The sequence below is a fragment of the Amblyomma mixtum genome, chromosome 1 (genome assembly GCF_055824585.1).
Source record: "Amblyomma mixtum isolate Tamu chromosome 1, ASM5582458v1, whole genome shotgun sequence".
Taxonomy (NCBI): Eukaryota; Metazoa; Arthropoda; class Arachnida; order Ixodida; family Ixodidae; genus Amblyomma; species Amblyomma mixtum.
In genome coordinates, this window is record NC_143012.1 from 171,834,544 (window position 1) to 171,860,181 (window position 25,638).

The window sequence follows — 25,638 nt, forward strand, 5'->3', positions numbered from 1 at the left end:
CATTACTCTTAACAACGGTCGTCGCTGCTTTTCAATAACAACAGCGGCAAATGTGCTCAATTTATATAGCCCACCTCTTCGCCTGGTGTATTGTGGCTTTAATTAGAATTTGAGTAGTGCTCGTTTTCTCTACCTTTCGTGGTGCGCTTTCCATAGAGCTGTAAATCTAAATTTATCGACTTTGATAAAGAAAACCTGCCGTAATTCTTATAGGCGGTGCCTGCAGCGGCTGCCTTGCGTTGCACGAAAATGTTTACGGTTAGCTTATTGCTCAAACCACTACTCAGACCGTAAAGACGTTTACGGTGCTGTTGTATGCAGCATCAAATTTATTTAATGCACTGGTCAGGACGATGGAAAGAGCACGAACACGGGCGATTGTTTTTGTGTTCTTTCTATTGTTTTGTCTTTCGAGCTTAAATTAAATGAATATGAGGTCTGCCCACAAACCAGCCCAACATTTAACACATTTGTTGTATATGCTGTCCTGTGTTCATTCGGAGCTTTCTGCTAGCAGGACGTATTCCCGGCTGACAGAATAGTCATATCATATTTCAAGACTAGGTTGCTTTTAGAGATATATTTGTCATGAATTCGAAGGTGCTGAATAGAAACCCTCACCTTTCGAAGCTTATTTGAAGCTCTAAGAACCTTGAAGGTCCCACCTGCTTTGCAATCGGTTCCCAGCTTTTCCGAAACATTTTATAATTGTATTTTCCTGTCTTCTTGTAAAAATAAATCTTGCTTTTAGAGTGTGTGACCTCCAAGTGAAGTTTTGGGATGAAAAAGGTACATTATCTGAATTATTCCTGGTTATTTAATTCCATGTTGATTTCTGATTTTTTTTCTTCATCGCACAGGCAGTGATAGTATTTCCCACGACCACTGCTTCGGTATTAACTTGAACTGGACGCTACGAAGCTGCATCAGGCGTGTGTATGAACAGTTATGCCCTTCTGCAACAATCTTTTGCGAAATTTTATTTGTGGACAAAGACAGAATGAAGAGGCGATGTTGGGATGGTACATATTTTGCAACTCAGAAAATTGTTCAAACGAAGCAGTGCCAAATCAGCTTTGCCAGATTTTTCCAACTAATTTGGTCATCGTCCGCAAAGAGGTAACCAAGTCCACACTTAACTGCAAAGAATGGAGAGCTTAGAATAAAGAGAAGGGGTGGTGATTTCTTCGCAGGCATGATGATTGTATCATGGAATAGCGAAAGAGGGAAAGAAGAATATGAAATCGTGATTTTCATTGTTCCAAAACCGGCCACTACGCGCCCGGAACGCTAGGCCGGTCGACGCTCGCGCGATAACCTTCAAATCACGCTAGACTGTACATACATGCCCTGAGTGTCCTTTCAGAACTCCGGAGGAATTTCCAAGAAAGTCAAGCACACCTTTACTATATTGCATGTCAGTCACAACTTTCAGTTTCGAAGCGAACATGATTTCAAATAGAGGAATTCCGTAGAGTCAATTGATTTTAAACCATTTAGAAAAGCACTTTCTCTCTTCTTAATTATCACGGGGGGCATGTAGTATATTATTCCAAATGCTAACCTAATAACGCTGGTTAGTTCATCGGGTTTAACGCCCCAAAGCGACTCAGCCTATGAGATACGTCGCAGTGAGGAGCTCCGGAAATCTCGACCACCTGTGGTTCTTTAACGTGATCTGATATCGCACAGAACACGGGCCTCTAGAATTTCGCCTCCATTGAAATTCGACCGCCGCGGCCAGGATCGAACCCGCGTCTTTCGGGCCAGTATCCGCGCACCATAACCACTGAGCCACTTCGGCGGACACCTAATATCGTCCTTTTTCGGCTGGCAATTGCGTGAACAGAAACCACTGGCTACCAAAACGCCATCAGAATGTGCGCGAGCACCTTTCTGTACCTGTAGGCGTATAATTTATGGGAACCGTGCCTCCCCATAAGGACGAATATTTTTTTCCGAAAAGAGGTGTGAGCACTGGTTTCCGCGTTGCGCCTCAGCTCTCTGATCTTTTGATTTGCTCGGATATCTTGCAAAGAAGGCACAAAACGCCTTGCTCGACGAACCGCTTTTGCTAGCCGTGTGCTTGTGTGCGCATTGATTTTCTGACTAATGAAGAATTCGTGGCACAAAGCATTAAGGTGAAAGAGGCCATTTTGGCCTGCATGCCGCATGAGGCGACCTGACCTGCCCCAGCAGAAAAGCATGTTCTTTGAACTCATGACTTTTGGAGATGACACATGCGAGACAAAGTCGAATACGCAATTTCGTCCTCACGAGTCTGGCCATTGAAAGGTGTCGGACGCGGAATGTCAGCTTCCAGTACCAGAAATGCCATCATAAGCTACTGTCGCCATAAGACTGGGCATAGCTTCAGTGGGCGAAAGGTAGGCTAAAAGACGCTGACTCCGGCCACTCGCCTGGCCGCTATCTGTGAAAGCCATCTTCAGGTAATGAACAGAAGCTTTGGAAAAGCCTCCGACTAAAGCCGATTACGTGTGCGTGGGAATGAATGAAGGCAGTCTTTCCAAAGTCTTCGGTGCTCCGAGCGCGGAAGCCGCTGAAGCTGTCCGTGTTCTCTAAAACGCAGCTGAGACAACGGTCTGAGGAGAGAATTAAAAAAGGTTTGGCGTGAAAAGGTTTTGCATTGTCCAGTTCCAAGGACAGCCTTGGAGGGCGTGACAACGCGCTGACAGTAAAAACCCTCTTATGAGTGTCTACATCACCGTTATTATATAATTTCGCTAGCTGATCGGGCTTATTCTGTCAATGAACAGTTCAAATTGTTTGGTAAGAATTCTCTCAACTGAAGTTTATTCTCGTCACAGCAGCACCAAGTTCACAAAAATATTGATAAATATTTTATGTCCCGTCAAATTATCCTATGTAAATATTTTTCTAGCCTTAGACGTTCACGGCGTCAATTTTACTTGGAATTTCTCTTACAGATAGTGTGGCGCTCGCTCTTCAAAGAGCACGCTAGAGGAGATTACTGTGAAGCAGTACCTCCAAGAGACTCGAAGCACGTTGAGAAGTACACTTCCCGGAACAATGCAGCGTTAGATACTTTCTCACAGAAGTTTTCCCCAGATTGGACATTTAGCTTTTGAACTTTCCCATGGTCTTGCATGCAGAGTACGTTTGTGTTATAGTGGAATTTTTGTTACCTTGGAAAGGAAAAAATTCAGGGGGCACTTTGACCGTCTAAAGTGCGCAGAGGCGAAAGCGTTTTCCGCACGACTTTGTCTCTGTGGCTGTGGTGACGTCACCACTAGATGACGTCACACATAGTTGATGACTAATTACTTCTTAATGGCTAATTACTATTTAATTGCTAATTGCTGATTAATGACTAAATACTAATTAAGTGCTGCTTAATGACGCTTAAGTTTCGCCTTTAGGAGTGGAACGGGACAACGTGTTGCAGCGCTGTCAGGGAGTCCACGGAACGCCACCACCTGTTCAGCGCGATGCCTTGCCCTTTGAACGCAACAGTTTTTGAGCGAAGGAAATGGCGCAGTAATTCTGTCTTCTTGGTGGACACCTGACCCACACCGTACAGGAAGGGAGGAAGTGGGAGTGACAATTTCCGCCTCTACCTTGAAACCTTCGAGTCGCTACCAGCCGTGGTTGCCCTCCAGGAACCAGGCCTGGGGGCCACACTTCCAAATTACACGACGTTCCAACAGGATCCCGCGTCTTGGCTTCTCGTTCACAAAGCCTACACAGTCACCTTAGTGGATCTCGACCTCCAGCTCGAGTATTCCTATCTAATGGTGACTATCTTACAACTCCGCCGCAGGGACTCGCCGTTGCATATACTCAACGTGTACTGCTCTCTCAAACACAAGCGAGTGACTTTTGCGGACCTCTGTAGCCGCGCGCAAGGAGTAGCGGGTCGCAATGCCCTGCTGATTGTGGGCGACATTAACGCTCCCAGTCAGCTGTGGGGGTATCGCGAGGAGGAGTCCCTCAGACGTAAGCTGGCGGAACTTGCGTCCACGTTGGTCCTCACCCTCCACACGGAGCTCATCCACCCAACACGGCTAAGGAATTCCGTGACACGGGATACGTGTCCGGAATTAACCTTCACTCGCAACACACGACACGCAGACTGGCTCAACACCAAGGAGACCCCCGGTAGCGACCACTGCATCCTTAACACTACAATACGCACACGCCCCCTCAAGCGTCCCAGGGGCGCGATTACGAGTTGCGCAAAATCGTCTCAATCGGAAAGTGTCTCAAAAAGTGTCTCATTTGCCCCGTTCCTATTGGTCGGTTGTGACCAGCGGCCATATTGGTTTTTTGCGTCACCGGCCGACGTCAGAAGTGCGCCAGAAGTGGTGACGTTGCTTGCCTAATTATGCGAGCCGATTGAGACGATTTTTTGAGACTAGAACGGGCGATCTCAAACCGCTCGAGACAGAAAATGGCGGTTGTTTACATGGCCGGTGGCCGCGCGAGCAGCGGTGTAAGAGGGTGCATGAAGACGGTTTTGACGTGCCGGACGAGTTGTTTCGACGTTTTGACATAGGAAGGAGCATAATGGCTGTGCGACGAACTCGCCGTTGAACTTGGAGGTGTGCGGGTGAGTGCGCGGTCAGTGGAGCGGCAAGTGCCTGTGCGCGCCTTCGCCGCCGGTGGGTTTCAAGACACCGTAGGAAATGAAGTAAACGTCGGCGTAGCCCAACCGACTGTGCAAGTGTTTGCGGTGAGTTGCGGAGACCACTGTCAAAGTTAAGTCGCAGAAGGTGCGCGCTTTCCGGCGAGACCCCTCAAGACAAGGCGGCGGCGAAGGTGGACTTCCTTCGCATAAACTTTCGCCACCGCAGTATCCCCGGCGGCGTCATCCGAGCATCATACGAACGGAACGGCAACAACACCAACACGAATATCAAGTGCTTAACCCGAAGCGGGCGGCATGAGTTGGTTACGAGGCGTCGTGAGTGATTGTTGGCGCAGTGACCGTGCGCGTGCCAGCTCTTAATTCCCGCAGTGAGATTGCAAGCTCCCAGCAGCTGCACCGGTCTGCTTCCGTATGTCGGCAGTTGCTGCAGTGTGATTATTCATGGTCGCCGGGTATTTTCTGAACAAAAATAAATAGAATCACGCATCGTCTTTGGAGCACATTTGCCATCGATCAGGCTAGGTGAGTTCACACTGGCGAGTCGCGGAGATCGCGCGACAGGCTTAAATCGATTTGTTACGCTCCCTCCCCGCTTTACATGTGCTTCGCAAACCGTAACTAATTGACCGAAATCGGTCGCCTAGAATACTAGCGCGACGTTTGCAACTCGCCAGTGTGAACTTGCCTTAAAGCTGCTTCGCCGGTTTTCGAGCCAAGCGCTCTTTGCAAATTGATCTCGGCAGACCCGTAGCAATCACTGCCTTTAGGTAGATTTTTCCGCGCACTTAAGACGTCCACACAGCACCTTGATTCTATGTAGTGCGTAAAAAAAAAAAGGACAGCCGTCAATCAGCTGATTTTTTTTCTGGCTGCCATGTTTACGATGGCTACGATGGCTGAGTATGTGCGTGGAGGGATAAGGCTGAATTCATGGCTGAATCCTTTGAATCAGGCGGCAGCTCACGCCACCTAGCCGACGCTACCGACGCTTTTTCAGCGTCAGCGCACCCTCGCGGCAGCAAAAGTGACTGAAGAGCAAACTTAATTGCAAAATTGAGGACGCTTCTTCTTTTGCTTCATGTCGTTCAGTTTGAAACGTAGTTTGTTAGCGAAATAAAACATTCTTCAAATTATTAACGGCGTGTTTACAGAAAAACTTTAGCATACGGTCCCTTATTGCGCAACTAAATGCTTCCTGGGTGGAACCCTACTATTAGACACCACAACCTCGCTGCTAATTGGTTGATTCCGCGGTCAACAACTTTCGGTGTCGTCATTTTGACGTCAGAGTCTCAAAATTGAGACGAAAACTCGTAATCGCGCCCCAGAACACTTAGACCGTATCCCAGATTGGACGAAATTCAGGCAAAATTTCCACTCACTTGATAGTGCACCCATTTCGGAGCAAGGATACTCAGCATGGTGCCAACAGCTGCTGGCATACCTTTGCTCGCATGAAACTCAGATCCAGCTCTCAGAGGCGGTCACGGACGTGGATAATCACCCTCTGCACCTGTGGGAATCTCGTCCCAGCCTCGTCGGCTGTTGGCGACGACAAAAACACAACAGAAAGCTTAAAGCTTGAATTGCCCAGCTTACCCAGAAAGCGGCCGACACCAACTGGGTGGATAGATGCAGTGCGGCCGCGCGACAAATGCCCAGCCGCAACACGTGGCGTCTCTTTAGAGCCCTTATCGACCCAACCCAAACACGAACCGAAAGACAAAAACGTTTTCAGCGAGCCATGCATGCTTTCCCTGGCAACACAAGTCAACTGGCACAGAAACCTCGGGACCAGTATCTGTGTACAGCCCAAGACCACCGTGGATCTGCGTACTCTTATGCAGGCAAAGAGAACATAGAGCTGGGTCAACCTTTCCAGCTGCATGATCTCCGGGCGTGATTTCGGAAGTTACAGTTGACAATGTAACTCACCAGATCACGCTCATTAACCTAAGCCAGACCGACTGTGGCTTCAACAGATTCCGCTACATATGCCAATTTCTAATGGATCGTCAATCATACATCCGCGTCCAAGATAGAGAGCATGGTCCTTACCTACTCGGCACACGGGGAACCCCCTAAGGTGCGGTACTTTCCCCGCTACTCTTCAATCTGGCTATGATGCACCTGCGGGCCCAGCTGGGTGGTGTCGCCGGCGTGCAGCACGCCCTGTACGCCGACGACATCACCCTATGGGCCACGCAGGGCAGCACAGGAGACACTGAAGCCAGCCTCCAAACAGCGGCGACAATAGTAGACCACTACTCCCGCCGCTGCGGTCTTCAATGCTCCCCTCAAAAATCGAAATTTGTGCACCTCCGCCCCTAACAAAAGTGCACAACTAAAATCTCTCTTTCTCTTGAGAGTGGTCCCATACGCGAAACTAACGAGATACGGTTGCTTGGACGCTACATACACAAAGACAGACGGCCAGACACTACATTGGCCAAACTCTGTAAGGTGAGAGACCAAGCGGGCCGCATGGTCCGCCGGGTTTCCAACAAATGCGGGGGGTTACGAAGTAAGCATGCCTTGCGGCTGTCAAACGCCTTTGTAACCAGTCCAATTTTCTGTTCGACACCTTATCTCCACCTACGGAAACAAGAGAAGGCAGCGCTTGAGGTCATCTTTCGCAAAATTATTAAGCGTGCCCTTGACCTCCTCATCACTACTTCAAACAGCCGGCTAATGGCCCTTGGGGTAGTAGTAGTAAAAACATTTATTTATTTATTTTTTTTCAAAAGGAAGAGTTAGGGAGTAGGGGGATGGGGATAGATAGATGTGGAGCTACAGTGGTCGGTCTTCCCTAGTCCAGGATACCGTTGGCCACCGCCGCTGCCTTGGCCCTCGTCACCAGCATAAGCTGAGTGCTCGGGTCGGAGTCAGCCAGGAGGGCCTCCCACTGCTCTAGACTAGGGCTATTTACCTTTGGTAGTAAATGGCTTTTTTCGCAGCCCCAGGTGGAGTGATGAAGGAATTAGTGGAGCGCAGAGCCCAGAAGGATAGGAAAGCTACCGGTCAGGCAAGTACACCTTCGGAGGCCCTTGGGGTGGTGAATACTTTCCGGGAGCTCCGAGAGGCGCACCTTACAAACAAGTACACGCGCTTGTCGGTAACGGAGTCGGGTCGCCGCCTTATTGCTCGACTCCATATCCAACACTCCACTCCCATGGAAGACAGGTTTCACATCCCAGAACTTTGGAGGCGTACTCTCCACGTGCGGCCTCTTCCAGCCAACATGCCACACGTAGACCATAATGGTCGGCGCCTGGCACGAGCGGAAGCCCTAGCCCGACATTATGGCAGCAGACTGGTGTGTACTACGTGGACGCCTCTGGTCCTGACCATGGGGGATGGCACAGGGTCGCGGTAGTTCACGACAGCAATACAGTTAACGGCCTCACCTTCAGAGCCCGCAGTTCAACACAAGCAGAAGAGGTCGCGATTGCTCTCGCAGCCTCACATTCCGATTAAAAATACATAATCACCGACTCGCGAGGGGCCTGTCGGAACGTCGAACAGGGCTGGACTCCCTTCCTATCCTTTCGAATCTACCAAAATTGCGTACGGGATACGGACCCCGCACACCGCTACCTCATATGGGCCCCTGCTCATCAGGGGTTGGCAGGAAACGATGCAGCAGACGCAGCCGCCCCCGCGAGCTCTCTCACCGGGCTGTTTTCTCCTCCCCACCTGATCAGGAACCCGATCTTAATCCGATCTATGGCTTCAAAGATGTTACAACCTACTATCAAGACAGTCATCGCCTTTACCTTAGCCCGTGTAAAGGCCTGAAGAAGGCGGATGAGCGGCTCCTTCTCCACCTTCTCACCAATACATTTCAGTGCCCAGCAGCACTAAAACATTTTGCTCCCTCCTTTAACGACAGCTGCCCTCACTGTAGTGCGGTATCTTCTGTCACCTATCACATGGTGTGAGCCTGCCCCTGCAACCCAGCTATTCCCCCCATCCCCAACCAAACCCGGGAGGACTGGGAGGCGACCCTGCTCAGCTGCCCCGACTTACAGGCCCACCAAGCCTTAGTCGGGCGCGCCCGGGTGGCGGCCACCGCCACTGGGGTCCCGTACCAGGTACCTCCACCTTGTGTTTGTAAGGATCGGTCCCTTATGGGCTGATCCAAACATACCTCCTGTCCCTTCTTAATAAATGTTTTCACCACCACCACCCACACATCTCGTTGGACACCCGTGATCCGTTTGTACAGGAAGGGAGGAAGTGGAAGTGAAAGAAGAAAGAGGGGCTGTGATGAAGAAAATGAAAATTGTATTTCAGGAAAGGAAATTACGCAGTATTCATGATATTGTTCACAGCGCAACAAGAACGGGAAAAACTTGTTTGTGTTACTCTATCGTCTTTCGTTTTTCCCGTTCTTGTTGCGCTGTGAACAATATCATGAATACTTACCAACTCGCCCAGCTTTCTGCTTTGCTGAAATTACGCAGTAACTGTCTCACATATCTCTGTGGACACCTGTCAAAAGCGTGACACCACTGCTGACAAGCTTCTGCTGGCTGCCATATGTCCACAACGATGAGGCATTAAAGCCTTTCGCCTTTATATTCCCTATGACATCTGCGTTGGCCTCTGGCCCTATATCGTGGAAAGTGTAGGAAGAAGCTTATTCGCCGATCTCAGAAACTTACAGTACATTCGTTAGCGCTGGTGTTATTTTCGCTTTTTGCAACCTTTTGGAGAAACCCCGAAGGCATTCAGCTTCACCCTCTCATTAAACCTGCCTTTATTGATCGCATATAGCACGCTGTCTATGCCGCTGAATATGAAACGCTAGTTTACCACAGCTCTGAAACTAACTATGACTCAGTGACAATGACGTTCGGTCGTGAAGCTAAAGCGACCAGACGCGATTCGATGGAGCCAGAGTACAAAAACTACCATGGAGCCCAGTGGTCTCAAAGTAATTTTTGAGACACAGCACGCTGTGTCTCAAGGGGACATGCAACTCAGGAGGATTAAATCCTACACGTACGTGATATCGGTCCATTGCACTACGCTCATTGGCTGGGTATTCGTTACCTCGTCTTCCACAGGCTAACGAAAGGTCAAACGGAAGGGAAGTTCGCCACCTTCATGATCGCCGCCTTCTGCGTCCTGCTGTGTCTCGTCTCCATCGGACTGGCCATGCTGTACCTGCATGCAGGTGAGCTTTGCGTCGCTCAAAGCCGTGCAAATTTGGACTAGCGCTCAAAGACAGAAGTACATTGCTTGAGCCTTCGTTCTGGTAGACTTGCCGATAGTTTTGGTTTAATCTGGTGTACCCTTTAAAAGGCGACTGAGACTATGAGAGACGCCGAAGTGGAGGTCTCCACCTGGACAACCTGGAGTTTTTAAGGCTAAAGCCTTTTAGGGCTCATGAGTGGCGTGGATAGGATGTGTCACGCTTTCACCAATCCATAGCCAATCCCCAATCCAATCCATAGAGTTCGAACAAGGCAATCCATATTCCAGTTCATAACTCACGAAGCCAAACGATAATCCACAATCCAATCCATAGTCCAAATTGCACGAACTGTCAATGAAGAAAAAAAAATTTGGTCTCTGGGGGAATCAATTCCGGGCTTTCGGCATTTGAGACGAGGACGATTGCACGGCGCCACGACGGTTCGAAGCTAGCAGTGATTAAAGGCGTGTCTAGTCAATGCAGCGTTGTGTTTGAAGCGTACATGAGTAATTCTGAGCGTATAAATTAGAGATGCCGCAATTTACCCAGTAAAAACACACGTTTCCGGTAAATTTACTTCTTGCGTGGCTGTCGTAATGCCATCATGCGGCACCCACTGAAAAACTCCCTCGCAATATATGACGTTGGCCCAGCAGATGAGGCCATAATGCAAAGCGCAAATGCTTTCTCATTACTTCTCCTAAGTGCCTCCTTCAATTATTGGTCACAAGTTAAACTGCTTTTTTTAATCTTTAGCGCGCACTGACATCTCACACTATGCGGGCCTCTAGCAATTCGTATCTACCGGAATGCGACCTGAGCTGTCGGAAATTCTCATATTTCAGGTCAGCAGCCGACTTTCAAAACTACTGAGCCATCACGGCTGCACTTGACAATGTGAATGGATAATAGCTTACAAAGACAACTGCTGTCGCGGTTCCTTTTGGAGGGATTTCTACGTGTCCTGGCACGGCAATCTTCCTGTCACGGGTGACGAAAAATTTCGCATCACTACTTAAATTTAATGCTTCATGCAGCTACATAATTGGTTGCATCAGCCACTTTCAGCCTACCGAGAACGCAGAATCAAGGTCTAAAGAATCTTGTACGAGGAATATGTGAAAGCCAATGAGGAAATAAAAATGAGAGAGAGTTTGTTTATTCCGGAACTGAGGAACATTTAAGGTTTTATGCGGCGCCTGATTTTTTCCTTGCGTCTTATTTGCTTGTAAACGTTTGGTTTATGGTGTTTAACTTCTCAGAGCGACTCAGGCTATGAGGGACGCCGGAAATTTCTACCATTTGAGGTTCGTAACGTGAAGTGACACCGCACAGTGCATGGGCCTCTCGAATTTCGCCTGTAAAGCTCTAGTGTGGTGTCAACTGCCGCATACTTCCTCCAGTCTGCTTGTAAAGTGTCCTTCTGTACTTCCTGTGCTCAATGCTCCTTTCGTCCTGTAAGAGCTCAGCAGTTAATTATCACTGGCTACTTCTTCTCAACATTGTTTGTGAAGCTTTTGCTCTTTCAGCTATCACCAGCCGGTAATTCATTTCCTCGGCAGCACCGCTATAGTGACCGGTGTCAAATATTTTTGCCACACTACCTATCTGCGTTGAACTTCTCAGCCACTTCGGCGGTCTTATCTATATTGGTATCGGCATTGCCCTCCTCGCCTTTTGCGTGCGGTCATCTGATTTTTTTACATGCCTGATATACAAAACTAGCGTGCCTTCTTGGCCTCGTTAGTGGATTACTATCGAAGAAGCCAGCGCAATGAAATGCAAATGGCAGATTAAAAGACAGGAACAGCATGAGTCTAGTGCGCTGATTTATTTCGACCTAATCATACCTTCACCGGATTGGTGTCATGTTTCACCTCCTCATGTCGCTTCTCTTACGCATATAGATATTTAAAAGTTATGTCGCTCAGTTTTGTTAAAGGGATTTGGAGCTTTCATGTTTTGGCGTTTCTTCTTGCGATCTTTTGTTTCACAGGTGGAATTTCTCGCATCCTGTCCTGCGACACTAGCCTCTATTCATATGGCACACTCCATAATTATACTGGCAGTGTTTCCATTCATTCCTAGTACGTTTAGGTTCCTTCCTCAGTTAGACGGGAACGCCTATTTTCCAGCGAGATCCCAATGTTTGCTTTTGCGCGGACATCTTTCTTATTTGTACTCTCATTTATCACAAGTTTTCTCCTTTTCCAATTAAGTTAAAGGGTAAGCCTAGATGTCACCATTCAGTTCTCTACATCTCACCTTGCCTAGCTCCTCTATACCATGTAGGACGCAGATAGGCGTACATTATGAATACCATTTCAATTTTAGACTTCCCGTTTCGCCTGCTTGTTCAAGGGAGGAATCCGGTGACAACCTATTTAACCAATTACCTAAAAGACCTACAGTTAGACCATTTACAGTTAGTCCCTAAAAGGACTAATGGCTGTGGCAAAACAGTTAGTGCCCCAAAAGACAACCTCTCGCACCCTTTAAGCCCCCTTTTTTCCTAGTGCACAGGCAAAAGTGAAGAGTGGAGCGCGTGTAGACAAGCGTCCAGAAAGCTTCCATGAGTCTTAAGAACACGCAAAGTGTTTTTTTTTACGTGTAATAAGTGTCAAAACTGAGCGACCCTCGAAGTATAAACATAATCTTCACCCTGTTTATAAAGCGGTTTGGAAAAAAAAGAGGCTACCATCTGCTTTCTAGTTCTCCTTCTTTACTGATTGGAGCACAGGTGGACAACGGAATACAGAGTGAGTCTAGAGACCCCCTCTCCGATGTAGCCAGACGTTAGGCACTGCCGATATTAGTCTGCGAACTGCGCTATTAGCTACCCCTAGTATTCATAGGATCTATGCATAGTGCTGTGCTCCCAGATAGCGTTAAGCTTATTTTGTTAAGGGATAGTGAGAAAAAAATATTGGCGCCAAGATTTTTTCCCGAAATGATAGCTGTGGTACTGATCGCGACCAGAACAACGCTGTTTTGAAACAGAAATCCACGGAAAATATTGTGATGAATATTTCTACAACCACCGCACCTGGCGTGCACGTGTGAGAGCTCCGACCATGCGACGTCAACCTTACCCGTCGCAAACCAATGCCACCACGGAAAAGTGGATGCGATTGACGTGGTTTTGCTACGTTGCACAGTCAATTCTGTGCGGTTTCCTGTGTCAACGATTCAACTTTCTCTGCCTAAAACTAATGGCTGTATGCTTTGGGTGACTGCTTGCCTGATTTGGTCATAAATAATGGAAAATCATCGCCTCCTGCAGCGACGTCGCACCAAAAAACAGCACATCGCAGAGATGATACCGCTAGTGCCACCTGGCGTCCGCCAGAGGGAAGACCTCTACGCTGTTCAGAGCAGGAACAAGCTTGCGACGTTTCTGCTGACCCGTAGAAGTATTATTTAAATCTGGCTTCCACGTATGATGCCCAACATAAACCAGCATCTGATCTTTCTTAGTCAACGCGCGTCCTTGCATGGTTTGGCATAAACGCTCGTAAGCACGATACGAGGTGGGGATTTTTCAACATAGCACTGCCAGTTAGCTGACCTAAAGCGCTACTGAGGGTCGGCTTGATGTTATGTGCTCCAGCTGGTAGCTAGGAGCGCGCTGAATGTTTCCCATCGTCCGTTCACGAAACATTAAAATAGTCACCCGTTGGACAATAATCGGAATGTTACTCCATAATAGGGTAATCGTATCTTACGAATGAAAATGTGGTGCGTTCTAAATATTTTCGGATCCTTGTTCAGCATTCCTTTAGGCATCATAATAGAGCACAGTTTTTCTGTGTAAAGTACCGTGCCATATAGGTATGCAGATGCCTTTTGCGCATTCTCTATCACAATCATATGTACTTTTTGCCCTTAAGAAATGTGCTCTATGGTAATGCAATAACTTGGTGCGACATTTTACTCATCATGTTTTTGTAAAACTTATAACTTATATGCATAGCTTATGCATATTGCCGCGTCTACAACAATAGCCGCTCGGCGGCTGTTCGGCACGCAGCTCGTGCGCCACGCGGTTCGCTGCTGAAGAAGACGAAGCTCGACGTTCGATCGTGGCCGTCTCGGTGTGCGCTGGCATCATCTCGGTGTTGGCGTTCCTCTGCCGTCTGGACGCGGCGCTACCTGTACTAACTGCTACGTGACACTGGTGGAGGTGCGGGCTCGACGTCCCATGTCCAACACCTCTTCAGGCAGCCGCTCATCGAGTCCCGACCAGCTACCCCTTGTCTGCACGCCCGTTCACCGCAGCAGCCGCCGCCTCCTGGGACTGGTCCCAGAGTTTGGTCTCCTCCCAAAAGAGGCACGCACTCATCGACCTGGTGAGCATACCACCATGGCTCAGGCTAGCGCTTCACATCTGACGCTCCAGCAACCCCGCGTGCCAGCCAGCTTCCATGGCGTCACTTTCGAGGACGTTGAAGACTGGCTTGACCAGTTTGAGCGGGTTGCCGATTTCAACCAATGGAGCCCTGCGCAGAAGCTGCGGAACGTGTATTTCGCCCTCGAAGACGGAGCCAAGATTTGGTTCGAGAACAGGGAGGCCGATCTCCAAAGCTGGGATACCTTCCGCCAGCAGGTCCGGGACACCTTTGCTAGCACGGACCGCCGGGATCGTGCGCGGCGCCTCCTGGACGCTCGCGTCCAAAAGCCTAATGAGACCGTTGCCATGTTCGCCGAGGACGTGACCCGTCTTTGTCGGCGCGCTGACCCAGATATGGCGGAATCCGCGAAGCTCCGCCACCTGATGCAAGGTGTGAAGGACCAACTCTTCGCTGGTTTGGTCCGGAATCCCCCGCAGACGGTAGCCGACTTCATCAAAGAGGCGACCGCCATTGAGCGGGCCTTGCATCAACGCTGCCGCCGAAATGACTCCTTGTGCGGAGAGCCAAGCGCCAGTGCGGCTTCTTTCAGCGTGTCCAGCGACAATGCGTCGCTGCGTGAGCTCATACGCGCTGTGGTCCGTGAAGAGCTGCAGAAACTGACCCTTGCCTCGTCTGACCCGACGGCTGCGGCTCTTACCGAGGTTGTGCGCGACGAGATTCGTCAAGCATTTTCACCGCCTCCTCCAGTCATTCCGGAGCCACGCCCCATGAGCTACGCCGCGGCTCTCCGTTCCGAGTTGCCACCTGTGCAACGCTTGCCGTACCACCCGCCGCCGCCAACCGCTCCGCCACCGTCATTCTACCAGCGGCCTCAGCGAGGACCTGCCATGCGTCCACCGGCCCGGAAGGCGGCTGTTTGGCGCACTTCTGATCAGCAGCCGCTCTGTTACCATTGCGGGGAAGCCGGCCACCTGTATCGCCGTTGCCCATACCGTGAAATCGGCCTCCGGGGTTTCCCACGTGACGCTCCTTGTCCCCGTTTCGGTGAGCGACCCCACGAAATAGAGGAGTACCTTGCTGCCCATGACACCACCTCTAACCGCCGACCCCGATCTCCGTCTCCCGCACGCGTCACGTCGCCCAGCCGCCAGGCTTTCTCAGATGGACTGCGGGGCCGGTCTCCAAGCCCGCGCCGGGGAAACTGAAAGCGGCGACCTCAGGGGGGAAGGTTGCTGACAGCGGATATAACGAAGACCCCCGAACGCCGCCGGAGCGCGATGCCGAGATCCCGATGCCGCCGCAGCACGATTCTGTGAACCCGAGTTTCCCTGACACCGATGCAGTTAGCGCCGACCTCCGCATTCACGTTGACGGGCACCCAGTGACTGCTTTAGTCGATACAGGCGCGGACTTTTCGATCATAAGCAAGCACCTCGCGGATCGCCTCAGCAAGGTAAAGACAGCCTGGGATGGACCTCAAATTCGTACTGCTGGGGGTCACCTCATGACGCCTGTCGGAAGATGCACTGCTCGAGTCACCATTGCCAATTCTGCTTTTGTTGGCACTTTTGTTGTTCTGCCGCACTGCTGCAAAGACCTGATCCTCGGAATGGACTTCTTGCGTACAATATTATACCTATGCGTAGACCTCGAAAGCTTCAACCTGGTGCTCATCTTAATTACGATAACTGGCATCCGTTTGTAAATGCTGAGGAATTAGTGTGCATCCTTATTGGCAGCAATCCTACAGCTAAACAGGAATCCTTCACTAGTTCTAATGCAAAGTTTCTGCTTGGAAGCATGCTTCCTGCCACTTGTTTTTTGCTCGCTCATGAACTCACACTCTCATGGTGGCAGTGAACCTCGACGAGATGACCACCAACCCGCTATTGGAATTCATCCACCCGAGCTCCGCCGATGATAACGACGGTGGGGAAACATTGCCACCGAGGAGGGGGGGTTCGTCCACGACGGGAGGCGATACGACAACGACAGAAACGCCGACCACTACAAGTAAGTTCAATCTGCACCCACGATGTTGATTTTAATAAAGCGGACAGGTGTTTCGAGCAGTTCGCCATGAATTCAAAATCAGTTGGGCTTGTGGACGATACAACGTCATTTTTTCGTGCGGATGCTAAGTCTCTATGATTTCAATTTATATTTTATTCAAAATTGTGAAACGTTCATGCATTGTGAACAGCTGAAAAAAAAAAGCTTGTCTTTGCACCATACTAGCGCAATAGCTGCTGTTGTCCCTGACACCACAAAATGAAGTAAACGCATCTGCTCATGATAGTGATTCCCCTCAGGACTCTTGACACAGTTGTCAGTGGGCAATATATTAACGAAGCTTGTTGCTTCAATTGCGTCCTCGCCGACTACTGGGGTCATGCGTCTGGGAATCAGTTGCGGCAATACTGCATCGATAAACGTTACCACTATGAGCCACTTACACTCTAGAAAAAGGCCTCTTGCATGGACATTCCGATAACCCTGTGCGGAGGAAGTTAGAGGCAAAACAAAATTTCTAATTTCCGCACGCTACTCGCATTTTGCCACCGTAAGGTACTTTTGCCGTGTAGGTCATTCCATCGCCATAAGAGACCGTCACTTTCGTCCCTTTATTTTACTAGCACTTCCTATGCCGATTTCTTCTTGATTACGGCCAGCGCCTCTTTAATTCGCATCTGTTCCCTTATCCACTGTGTGCGCTTCTGTCAGATAACGTTGCACCTACCATTTTGCAATCAATAGCTCCCTGGGCTGTCCCGAATTTAAGTTCAATCTATTTGATTAGCTTCTAAGCTTCAAAGCCATAGGCGAGTGAAGGCAAGGTACAGGTCTTGCATGCTTTCTGCTTGAGGAATGCTGGTACGCTTTTATTCAACACCTGAGAAGGTCTTGAAGAAGGGTTGAAATGCGGGCCAGTTGGTACATTGTAAACGGAGAAAAAACCAGTCACACAAGACGACGGACAAGAAGAGTGTACACACCACAACGACTGGTCACCCAGATTTACTCCACCCGTTCTTATTAACCCAGGTATGTCACTCTCGTGGTCTGCGTTTACTGTCTGTACCTCACCTGAGTATATCTGTGCTGTACCAATCACAATGCTTCAGTGCCAACAGCAATCTGTTGCTCCTCGCGCAGTGTTTTGAAGAATACTCTATCTATGTTCCTATTCATTGTAAGGCGTTCTCTGTAGGTAGCCTAGCTTCGCCGTTTAGCGCTGTCTTCGCAGTCTCATCGCATGCCCTATGCCGCTCTGAACGGGCAACTGGAGGCCTGTGTTTTTCCTTCGGGAAAACCTAGGGCCACGTCACTTTGCCACCCCTCCTTGAAAAGTGCGTTATTTCTTGCAGCGCAGTGGGGCATGGCATTACTGCTATGCATCTGCATTCACGATCGATTCTTGTGCAGTCGTAAGCAATATTAGGGGGAACAGTCTGACTATTAATTTATTGATTACTTCGTTATGTCTGAAAAGCACCGCCTTTTTTGTTATGCCAGAGCTCATCGACTGAGTCGTCTTCGTCTGAAGGCTGAAAATCGATCACTGCAAAAATTAACAAGAAAAAATAAGTCGGACATGTGCTTAGTCCTGCCTACAAACAAAACAACTCCAACCTAAGTGTACAACGTAGTCACTACGAAGAACTTCGTGGTAAACACTCCAAGCTGTAGCAGTTTTGTAGGTCGATAAGCAAGGATGGGGACCAAATTCGCCTGGATTTTATTAAACTTAATGAGAACAACGACATTTGCCTATAGGTCGGTGCAGCCAATCATGCTTCCCTCGTATCCCATTCTACCGAACGACAGTCCTTGAGTTCTAATTTTGCTCACGCTGGTTGAGCGTCATCATCATTAGAGAAGCACTTTCGTCAATGTATTTTTTTTAGTTCTTAACGTCCCAAAGCGCCTCAGGTATGAGGGACGCCGTAGTGGAGGATAAATGCATTTTCTGCACATTAAGGTAACAAGTGCTACTTCGAAAAGTTTCACACTTTTCTAACCTATCGACGCATCTGCAGCGTCAATGTATGCTTCAATTGAAACATGCTCAAAAACTCATCTCTGGCGATACTATTCTCACATGTGTACCCTGCTTCAAATTGTTTCTGTGTGACAACAAGTGGCAGAAGGGGTGGCATTCTAACTGGAATAAAGAAAGCACTTATTGGGGTACCGACTGTTATTTCCACTTCCGTTAACAGTACATTCATTGATTTGAAATATAACGCTATTAGTAAAAATATTGGTTCCTTCTACTGACGCCCTTACATATATTAAGAGTTCGCAACTGAATTTTATCGCGCATTTAATGATAATTTTACTAGCTTTGGTTACTCAGCTTTAATTTTACGTGTGTGAACGTATCACACACGTTTTCAACGAATTAACGAATGGATAACTTGACCTAACAGCACTAACATCGCCCAAATGAAATCGAATTAACCACTTCGTTTAGGGATTCTTTAGCCGATTATTTTTTTTCGGTCCTCCTAGAAAATTTGGAAATTATTTACGCCTTGTCGTCGTCTACCCGCTTCAATATCATTGCTCAGAGATCCACACCGCCCTGGAAGAAAGAGGCGTCGCGCTGTGGCGAGAGAGTGGCCACTTATTGTGAGCGGTAGCGAGCGCCGCCGCTAGGAGCAATACTTGTTCAGGGGGCTATCCTTTACGCCGATACTGCGGGCCTTCCCATAGAGCAGCGGCAGACGCGCCGAACATTTGCGAACTCATCCAGCGGTCAAAAACCTAAAACTTTATATACCTGTTTTTTTATTTAACTGCCTACGTGTGAGCAGGTAGAAGTTTTCATACTGGTTACTGTCGAAATACTTCTGTTTCTGACCAGAGAGACGGCGCCTCGTGGTGGGCACCAAAGGCTTATAGAGTGGTTTGTTGCTTCGCCTCGCCAATTTCTTCATCACATTGTGCCGCCGATAGCAATCTCTGAACGGGTGACCGGCAGCTCAGCTTACAGGTGCATTGTGCAGAAGCATCTCGTGAGTTCCTTTTTACTGCGAATGTAAAATTCGAAGTCACAGTTACAATGCAAGGAAGCAATTGATGCGGTCTCGAGTGGCAGTATAGCCCAGAATGTTGGCAGAGATAAAAAGGGGCGCACCTTTAACGAAGAATAGTCGTTTCAAGCTGGCGAACGTCATACGTGCGTCGAAATGAGGCGTCCGTGCCACTTGCGCCATAGATGCACCAGCAAAACGAGCGGCAGAGAAGGCCCCCAGTACTGGTGCCGCCCCTTCTGGCCTCGCCGTGCGGAAATGTCACGTTAACTGGCTGCACCTAGTCCGACCGTCGGATCATCTCTCTTTCTTCCACCGGGATTCTTACGTTCAAATACAATTAAGTGCAGTAAAAGCGCACCTTGGCTCAACGGCGCCTGCGAAGAAAAACACCAAGAAAAATGTTTGTATAAGCAGGCAGTTGCCACCAACCTTCCAGCTTCCCTGCAAGGTCCGAAATAGTGACAAAGAATAAACGAATGCTTGAAACAACTCGTGGTACACTTTACAGTGAAGCCTTCCCGATGACGCTAACAATTAACCCAGGCTTATTCCGGCCCTTAATTGTTCGCATTTAAGAACCGACATATTCGTGACAGATGCTAATGGCGCCAAGCTTTATGCTTCCCATTGTGAAAATACCTGTGAAAAAACTCTTGAATACCGCTTTTCTACTACGTTTTCATCATTTCACGATTTCTATATACCGTTAATAGTCGTTAGTGACGCAGGTATTCTTTCTTTTCTAACCTTAAGCTTAGTGTTAGCACAGATAATTTTTGTTTGAGTAACAAGATACTAAAAAACGCAGCTGGGAGTATTTATGAAGTGTTACCCGCGCGTTTTCTGGATTCCTTATCGTTTGATTAAGTCAATTATAATGACATTTGGCCAAAGTAATACCCATATTAAACTCTGGCAACCGCTGCGATCTCCTCAACTGCCAAACCATTTCATGCGCTTAAACTCAAGTTATTATCTACAAGTTCAAAAGAATATAAATTTTAAAGTAGTAGTAGCAGTCTGATACTTTGTTCGGGCACAACACTTAGGCGCCTAAGACATCCATGGCCTGGTGCACGAGCAGGCATTGTTCGTCTTGACCGTCAGCTCCAAACAAGTCCAGCCAGATCCCGACATTGTTGCAGGGGGCTGGAAAGAAACCCGATTGCAGATCCACCGGGCAGGAGAAAAACAGTGGGAAGGGGTGGCGTAAGGTGCAGGGCAGTTTGAGCATGAACTACTGCGACGTAATTTGTATAGATATAGCCCTGCACGTGTGATAATAATGTTACGTTTTATCTTTCGAACGATGTGAGCCTCCCACGAAAAGTCTTGGGTCTGAGTCGGGGCCGAGTTTACGATCATGGCGGAGAGTGTTATAATCCTCTTTGATGTTGGCGCGAAGGTACAGTCACGACCCGCGCTCCGAGGACCCGGGCCAGGGCTTCTACAGGACCCGGATAACAGTTTCACGAGCCAGCTGGTTAGCCAGCTCATTGCCATCAATCCCCGAGTGCCCGGGGATCCAACGAAGGAAGACGGGGCAAAGCCACAGCGACGCAAGTGCAGCCTCTAGTTCCGTGCAGCCACGAGGAGCCGCTCACGATACATCCGTGTGCGCCACTCATTGAGCTTTGAAGGCGGAACTATAATTAGAGGAATCGGCATGTCGTCGGCTAAAATTCAGGACTGGTGATGTAAAGGAGGGAAGAGGAAGCATACGGAGGTTAGAAGCCTCCCGAGGGGAGAAAATATGAAGAGGGGCTGCCTGAATATGGAGTATAGTAGCCTGGTTGAGACACCAGCGGCTATGAGCTGTTCTGGGGAGGTGAGCCACTTCTCGACCGCAGTGAAGAAAAAGGAGAGGGTGAAGAGAATGGAAGAGACCAGTGGCATAATGTTCATCGGTGGAGGTAGCAAAGGGGGGTGGAGAGCAGCCTTATAGAGGCTGTGGAGAGCGCTGGCGAGGGTGTTCTTCTGGGTCCGCTTAAAGAAGACACAAAGTACGAAGTAAAGAATATTTTTAAGAGCTAGCGCATGAGCCTTTCGATAGGTGTGCGGTTCCCGCAGGCCAGAAGAGCGCCTCACGACTCTGCGAAGCAGTTGTACGACAGACATACAGGTAGAAACAGCCGAATGGAGAGCATGGACGTACTTGGCGGAATACAGAGGCTTACCAAGAAAGCGCCACTAAGAAACTTTGAGGAACCGCCAAGGTAAGGAGATCAGTGAGTCGTCAGCCTGTTGATAGGCAGAATGGCTTAAAAGTAGTAGTTCGGTGTTGTCCGGCGGGAGAGAAAGGTCTGCCTGGTCAAGGAAGATGATATGGAGGCCCTGCTGAAAGGTGTGGTGCGCATGAGCACGAGATCCGCGCCAGCACCACAGCGTGACGTAATTGACATAAAAAGTAGTGCAAATCGGAAAGAGATGACAGCTGAACATCGACGGGAGCCATGCAAATATTAAGAAGCGTGGGTGAAAGATTGGCACCTTTCTTGATAAAGAGTCTATAAGGCGTTGAAGTGAAGTTAGATACCCGGATCTGCCCGGAACCATGATTCGTCGTTAGAGAGGAAAGCACGAAGATAGTTACAAATTAGTGAGCCACAGTGGGTGTTAGAGATACAGGAAGGATGTGGCCATTAGAGACACAGTCGAATTGCCTTGCGTACATCGATAGTGACAAAGGCTCGAAGTTGAGAGCTGCAGCAGGTGCAGAAAGTGTGCTTAATGACGAGGTAGAAGTCCTGAGTAGACACGTTGGGACGAAAGCGGTTGAGGGTGTGAGGAAGGCAGTTAGAAGCTTCTAAATGCCGCCCAAGCTCAGTGAGCGCCATGTGTTCCATTGTCTTGCCGACACCAAAAATCAGGGAAATGAGCCGGAGATTGGGTTTATGTGGGTTTAGCGTGCCAAAGCTACTAAGGCTTTGAGGGACGCCGTAGTGAAGGACTCCGGAAATTTTGACCACTGGGGTTCCTTCATTTGCACGGACATCGCACACTACACGAGCCTCTCGAATTTCGCTTCCATCAAAACTGGATTGCCGCGGCCGGGATCAAACCCGCGTCTTTCGGGTTAGGAGCCCAGAGCCTTAACCATTCAGTCACCGCGGCGGCGGGGCGGAGATTCATAAGGGCGGGTAATTCTGGAGGCCCGTGTACTGTGCGATGTCAGTGCACGTTAAAGAACCCCAGGTGGTCGAAATTTCTGGAGCCCTTCACTACGGCGTCTCTCATAGCCTTAGTCGCTTTGGGACGTTAAACCCCATAAACCAAACCAAACCATCATAAGGGCGGGTGGCTTGCCTGGTTCAGGAATGGGTGAGATGAGTGAGGAAGTCCAGGACAAGGTTAGAGAACCTTCTTCCTATGTGGTGTTATAGAGGAAAACTAGGCGCTTCTTGGCTTTGCGAGGAAGGTTGCGGTGAAAGGAATAAGTGATACCGTCTTTACCGGGAGAATATCGAGCGGCGTTAGCGAGGAGCGGAATCTCAAGCTGCCAGAGTGTAAAAGGGCCGTGGAGGTCTTAGTTTTTGCAAAAGGCTTATGCAGGGCAAGAGGGGAGAGAGGTAAAGATCTGCAAGGATAGCGAAGACCTGGTCAGAGAACTGAGTAGCCAGACCTTTAGCGAGGGTTGAAACAGGAGCGGGGATGGTACCAAACAGGGCTTGACAAAGGCTCTATGTCGATGTCTGACGCAGCGCCTAGTGAAGACTGTTGCATAGGGCAGCCCATCGAGAATACTTGACGGAGGCACAATACGCCAATGATATCGTCTCGGAGCTGGGAAAGGGAGCTGTGGAGTTGGAGGTTGCGAGGTTGTGGTCTGGCTGTCCGGAGTTTTTCTCGGCGCTTCCACGTCGGATGAGATTGAGGTCATGGTCAGAAGTTGGATACGCAGCATACCCCGTGCGAGTAGGTAATGAAGGTGCTCGGCTCCCATAGGACTTGAAAAAATCGGAGGAAAGGATAGAGCGAAAGACATGCCAGTCAATATGCCAAATGTGCTGCTTGCGGGTGGGGATCCAAGAGGGGCAGAGATGGAAATCATGTAGTGGTCACTGAGAAGGGTATCTGCAGTAGCCGACGAGTTAGGACAAATGGAACCAGAGCAGTGAGAAAGGCCAGGGGTTTTTGAGCGCTGGAAGCAAGTACCCGTCCTAGCAAGGACGCCGGGGGTGTGGAGGAGAATGAGGTGAGCCTGCTGAGGCATGACGTGGAGTAGGCGGCCGCCATGAAGGGTCTGTGGGAAAGCCCACAAAGTCAGGTGCTTTAAAATTACCGCAGAGAATTAGAGCCGTATGAGAGGGAAAGGTGGCAAGAAATTTACCCAAGCCCGCTAAATGTGCGTTGTGCCTGTGAGGATTGTAGACTGACAAGAGGGCCAGGATGACGTGAGCTTGAGGGAGATAAAATGGAATCCCGCCCCTCCCCCCGCCCCCCAGATACAACTGAAGAGAGAAGGGAATGTCTATGGGCGCAACATAGGGGTCATGGTTATCGTAGATAGAAGACTGAGGGTAGAAGTTCTCGAGTGGAATCTCCAGTAGCCAGGAACATTGCTAGAAGTGCGAGTTTCCCGGAGGTGGAGAAAGTGGGGCAGAAAGAAGAGGCTGAGGAGATGTTGGCGTAGTGAAGCGCCGTTAGTACTGAGGTTGCGACAGTTCCTTTAAATGATATGGAGGTCCTCGATAGTGAGCTTTAGCTAAGAGCGCGCGATTGGATGAGCCATCATGTTTCTTGTCAGGTGGAGAAAGAGAGTCTGTGATAGTTTGTACGGAGGACTGAAGGGTGGATATCACCGCGAGGATGCGTTCTAGATGCACTTCCACGTGAGCTTTGAGGTGGTTGAACTTGGTGTCGAGCTGGATGACAGCCTCCTCGCGTTTTTGAAGGCGACAGTGAAGTTCGGATTGGTGGGTGAGGTAATCTGCAATGGCAGTGAGAGAATTTGTAATCAATTGTGGTGAGGAGGGGTTCCATGCGAGCCTCGAGAGCATCGAGTTGGCAATCGATGGAGTTGACGACTTTTTTGAGGGGGCGAATGGCACCTCGAGATATCCGCATGAAGCTCGATGTCGCGGAAGTGTTCTTCAATAAAGGACGGAGGCGGAGAAGTAGAGTAAAGGAGACACGGAATCGTACGGGTTGGAGACTGTCGAAGTGGCGACGATTGGACTTTGTGTTCAAGCCGGGAAAGTATCGGTGTTACTGCCTCGAGCTCTGCTTTTTCAGCCCCTGCAGCCGGACAACGGATTATATCAGTGTTAGCTTTGTTCCTACGAGGGAATTTCGACAAATAGCTCTCTGTGTACACCAACGACATACTTACTAAAACAGACGCTGGACTGCAAGTTGACGCTTGGTTTTTTATTTTTGAATGCTTTTGACTGGTTTCCTACACCATAGGGTCCTACTTAACGTTCTTCAGTATTCACCCCCAGGTTCTGACATCAGTTAACCCTTTTGTAGTACAACGGGATAAAATATCTCACTTCAAGTGGTCGCAAAACGGCAACAGTGCACCTACGTTTTAATTTTTGCGTGCTGGGTGCTACCGTTCAATCAAATGAGCCATTTATCTTGTTTGCTCTTTCGCGGATAAGTGTCTTTCGTGTTCTTTATGTTCCGAAGAGCGCGGGTATGTTTGCGGCCAAGACTGTCGGAAAGAATTGAATTTGAAAAATTGCTTAGCGTTTCAGCCTTTGCATCTGTTACCTGCCACATAATACTGCCTAAATTAATCTGTAGTTTTATTGCAAGTTTTATAATACGCCAATTACACTGAGGTATCGATACTTGAGACATCTACGGTCTTTTTTTGAATCATTGGCACAGACTGAACCTTTTTTTTCTACAAAATCAAAAACGGCTTGAAACTGATGTTATTTACTTTTCATATGCATTCTGGGTCCAATTTTAGAATTGTGTGCATGTGAGACAGGCATACAGCTTGTGCCTTATAAACGGTAAAATACTTCCTGTCATTCAACGTTGAGATTACCTTTATATCTGATATTTATTATTAATTTACACAATTCCACTCCGTCCCAAATTAGGCTATTTGATTACGACTGTGTAGTACACCACAACAATACAGCGACTCTGACCGTGAGTATTTATTAACTAGATTCGATCAACACTTAAGTTTCGTCTTGGCTAATGACTTCAAAGAACTCTAAGACAAATCCTTTACTTGCAGAACTTGCCGTGTGCTCGCTGCTTTCTTTCTTCATTATAAAAGAGTGGAGGCACCTACTACAGACAAGTACATAAATGTTCATCTTCAGTCCGACTTTGCCTAGTACATATACATTAACGTGTTGAGAGCACCTGATAACCGCTTTCTGGGGCTCCTAAAACTTTATGAAAACTTTCTTAGAAACTAATTTGGCCTCAGATTTAAACACT

General features: G+C 48.7%; 2 protein-coding genes across 2 annotated transcripts in view; one reads left to right on the plus strand and one right to left on the minus strand.

Annotated features, from left to right (window-relative positions):
* Positions 1 to 23,463, minus strand: part of LOC149369809 (uncharacterized) — a 52,723-nt gene extending 29,260 nt beyond the window's left edge. Inside the window, exons 1-2 of the mRNA XM_089576489.1 lie at positions 23,383 to 23,463; positions 19,586 to 19,601 (exon numbers count right to left, since the gene is read on the minus strand). Of these exons, the coding sequence (XP_089432615.1) occupies positions 19,586 to 19,601; positions 23,383 to 23,463 (97 nt within the window). The remainder of the gene's footprint in view (positions 1 to 19,585; positions 19,602 to 23,382) is intronic.
* A 584-nt stretch (positions 23,464 to 24,047) lies between these two features.
* LOC149369810 (uncharacterized) overlaps positions 24,048 to 25,638 on the plus strand; it is a 43,256-nt gene continuing 41,665 nt past the window's right edge. Inside the window, exon 1 of the mRNA XM_089576504.1 lies at positions 24,048 to 24,147. Within this exon, the coding sequence (XP_089432630.1) occupies positions 24,048 to 24,147 (100 nt within the window). The remainder of the gene's footprint in view (positions 24,148 to 25,638) is intronic.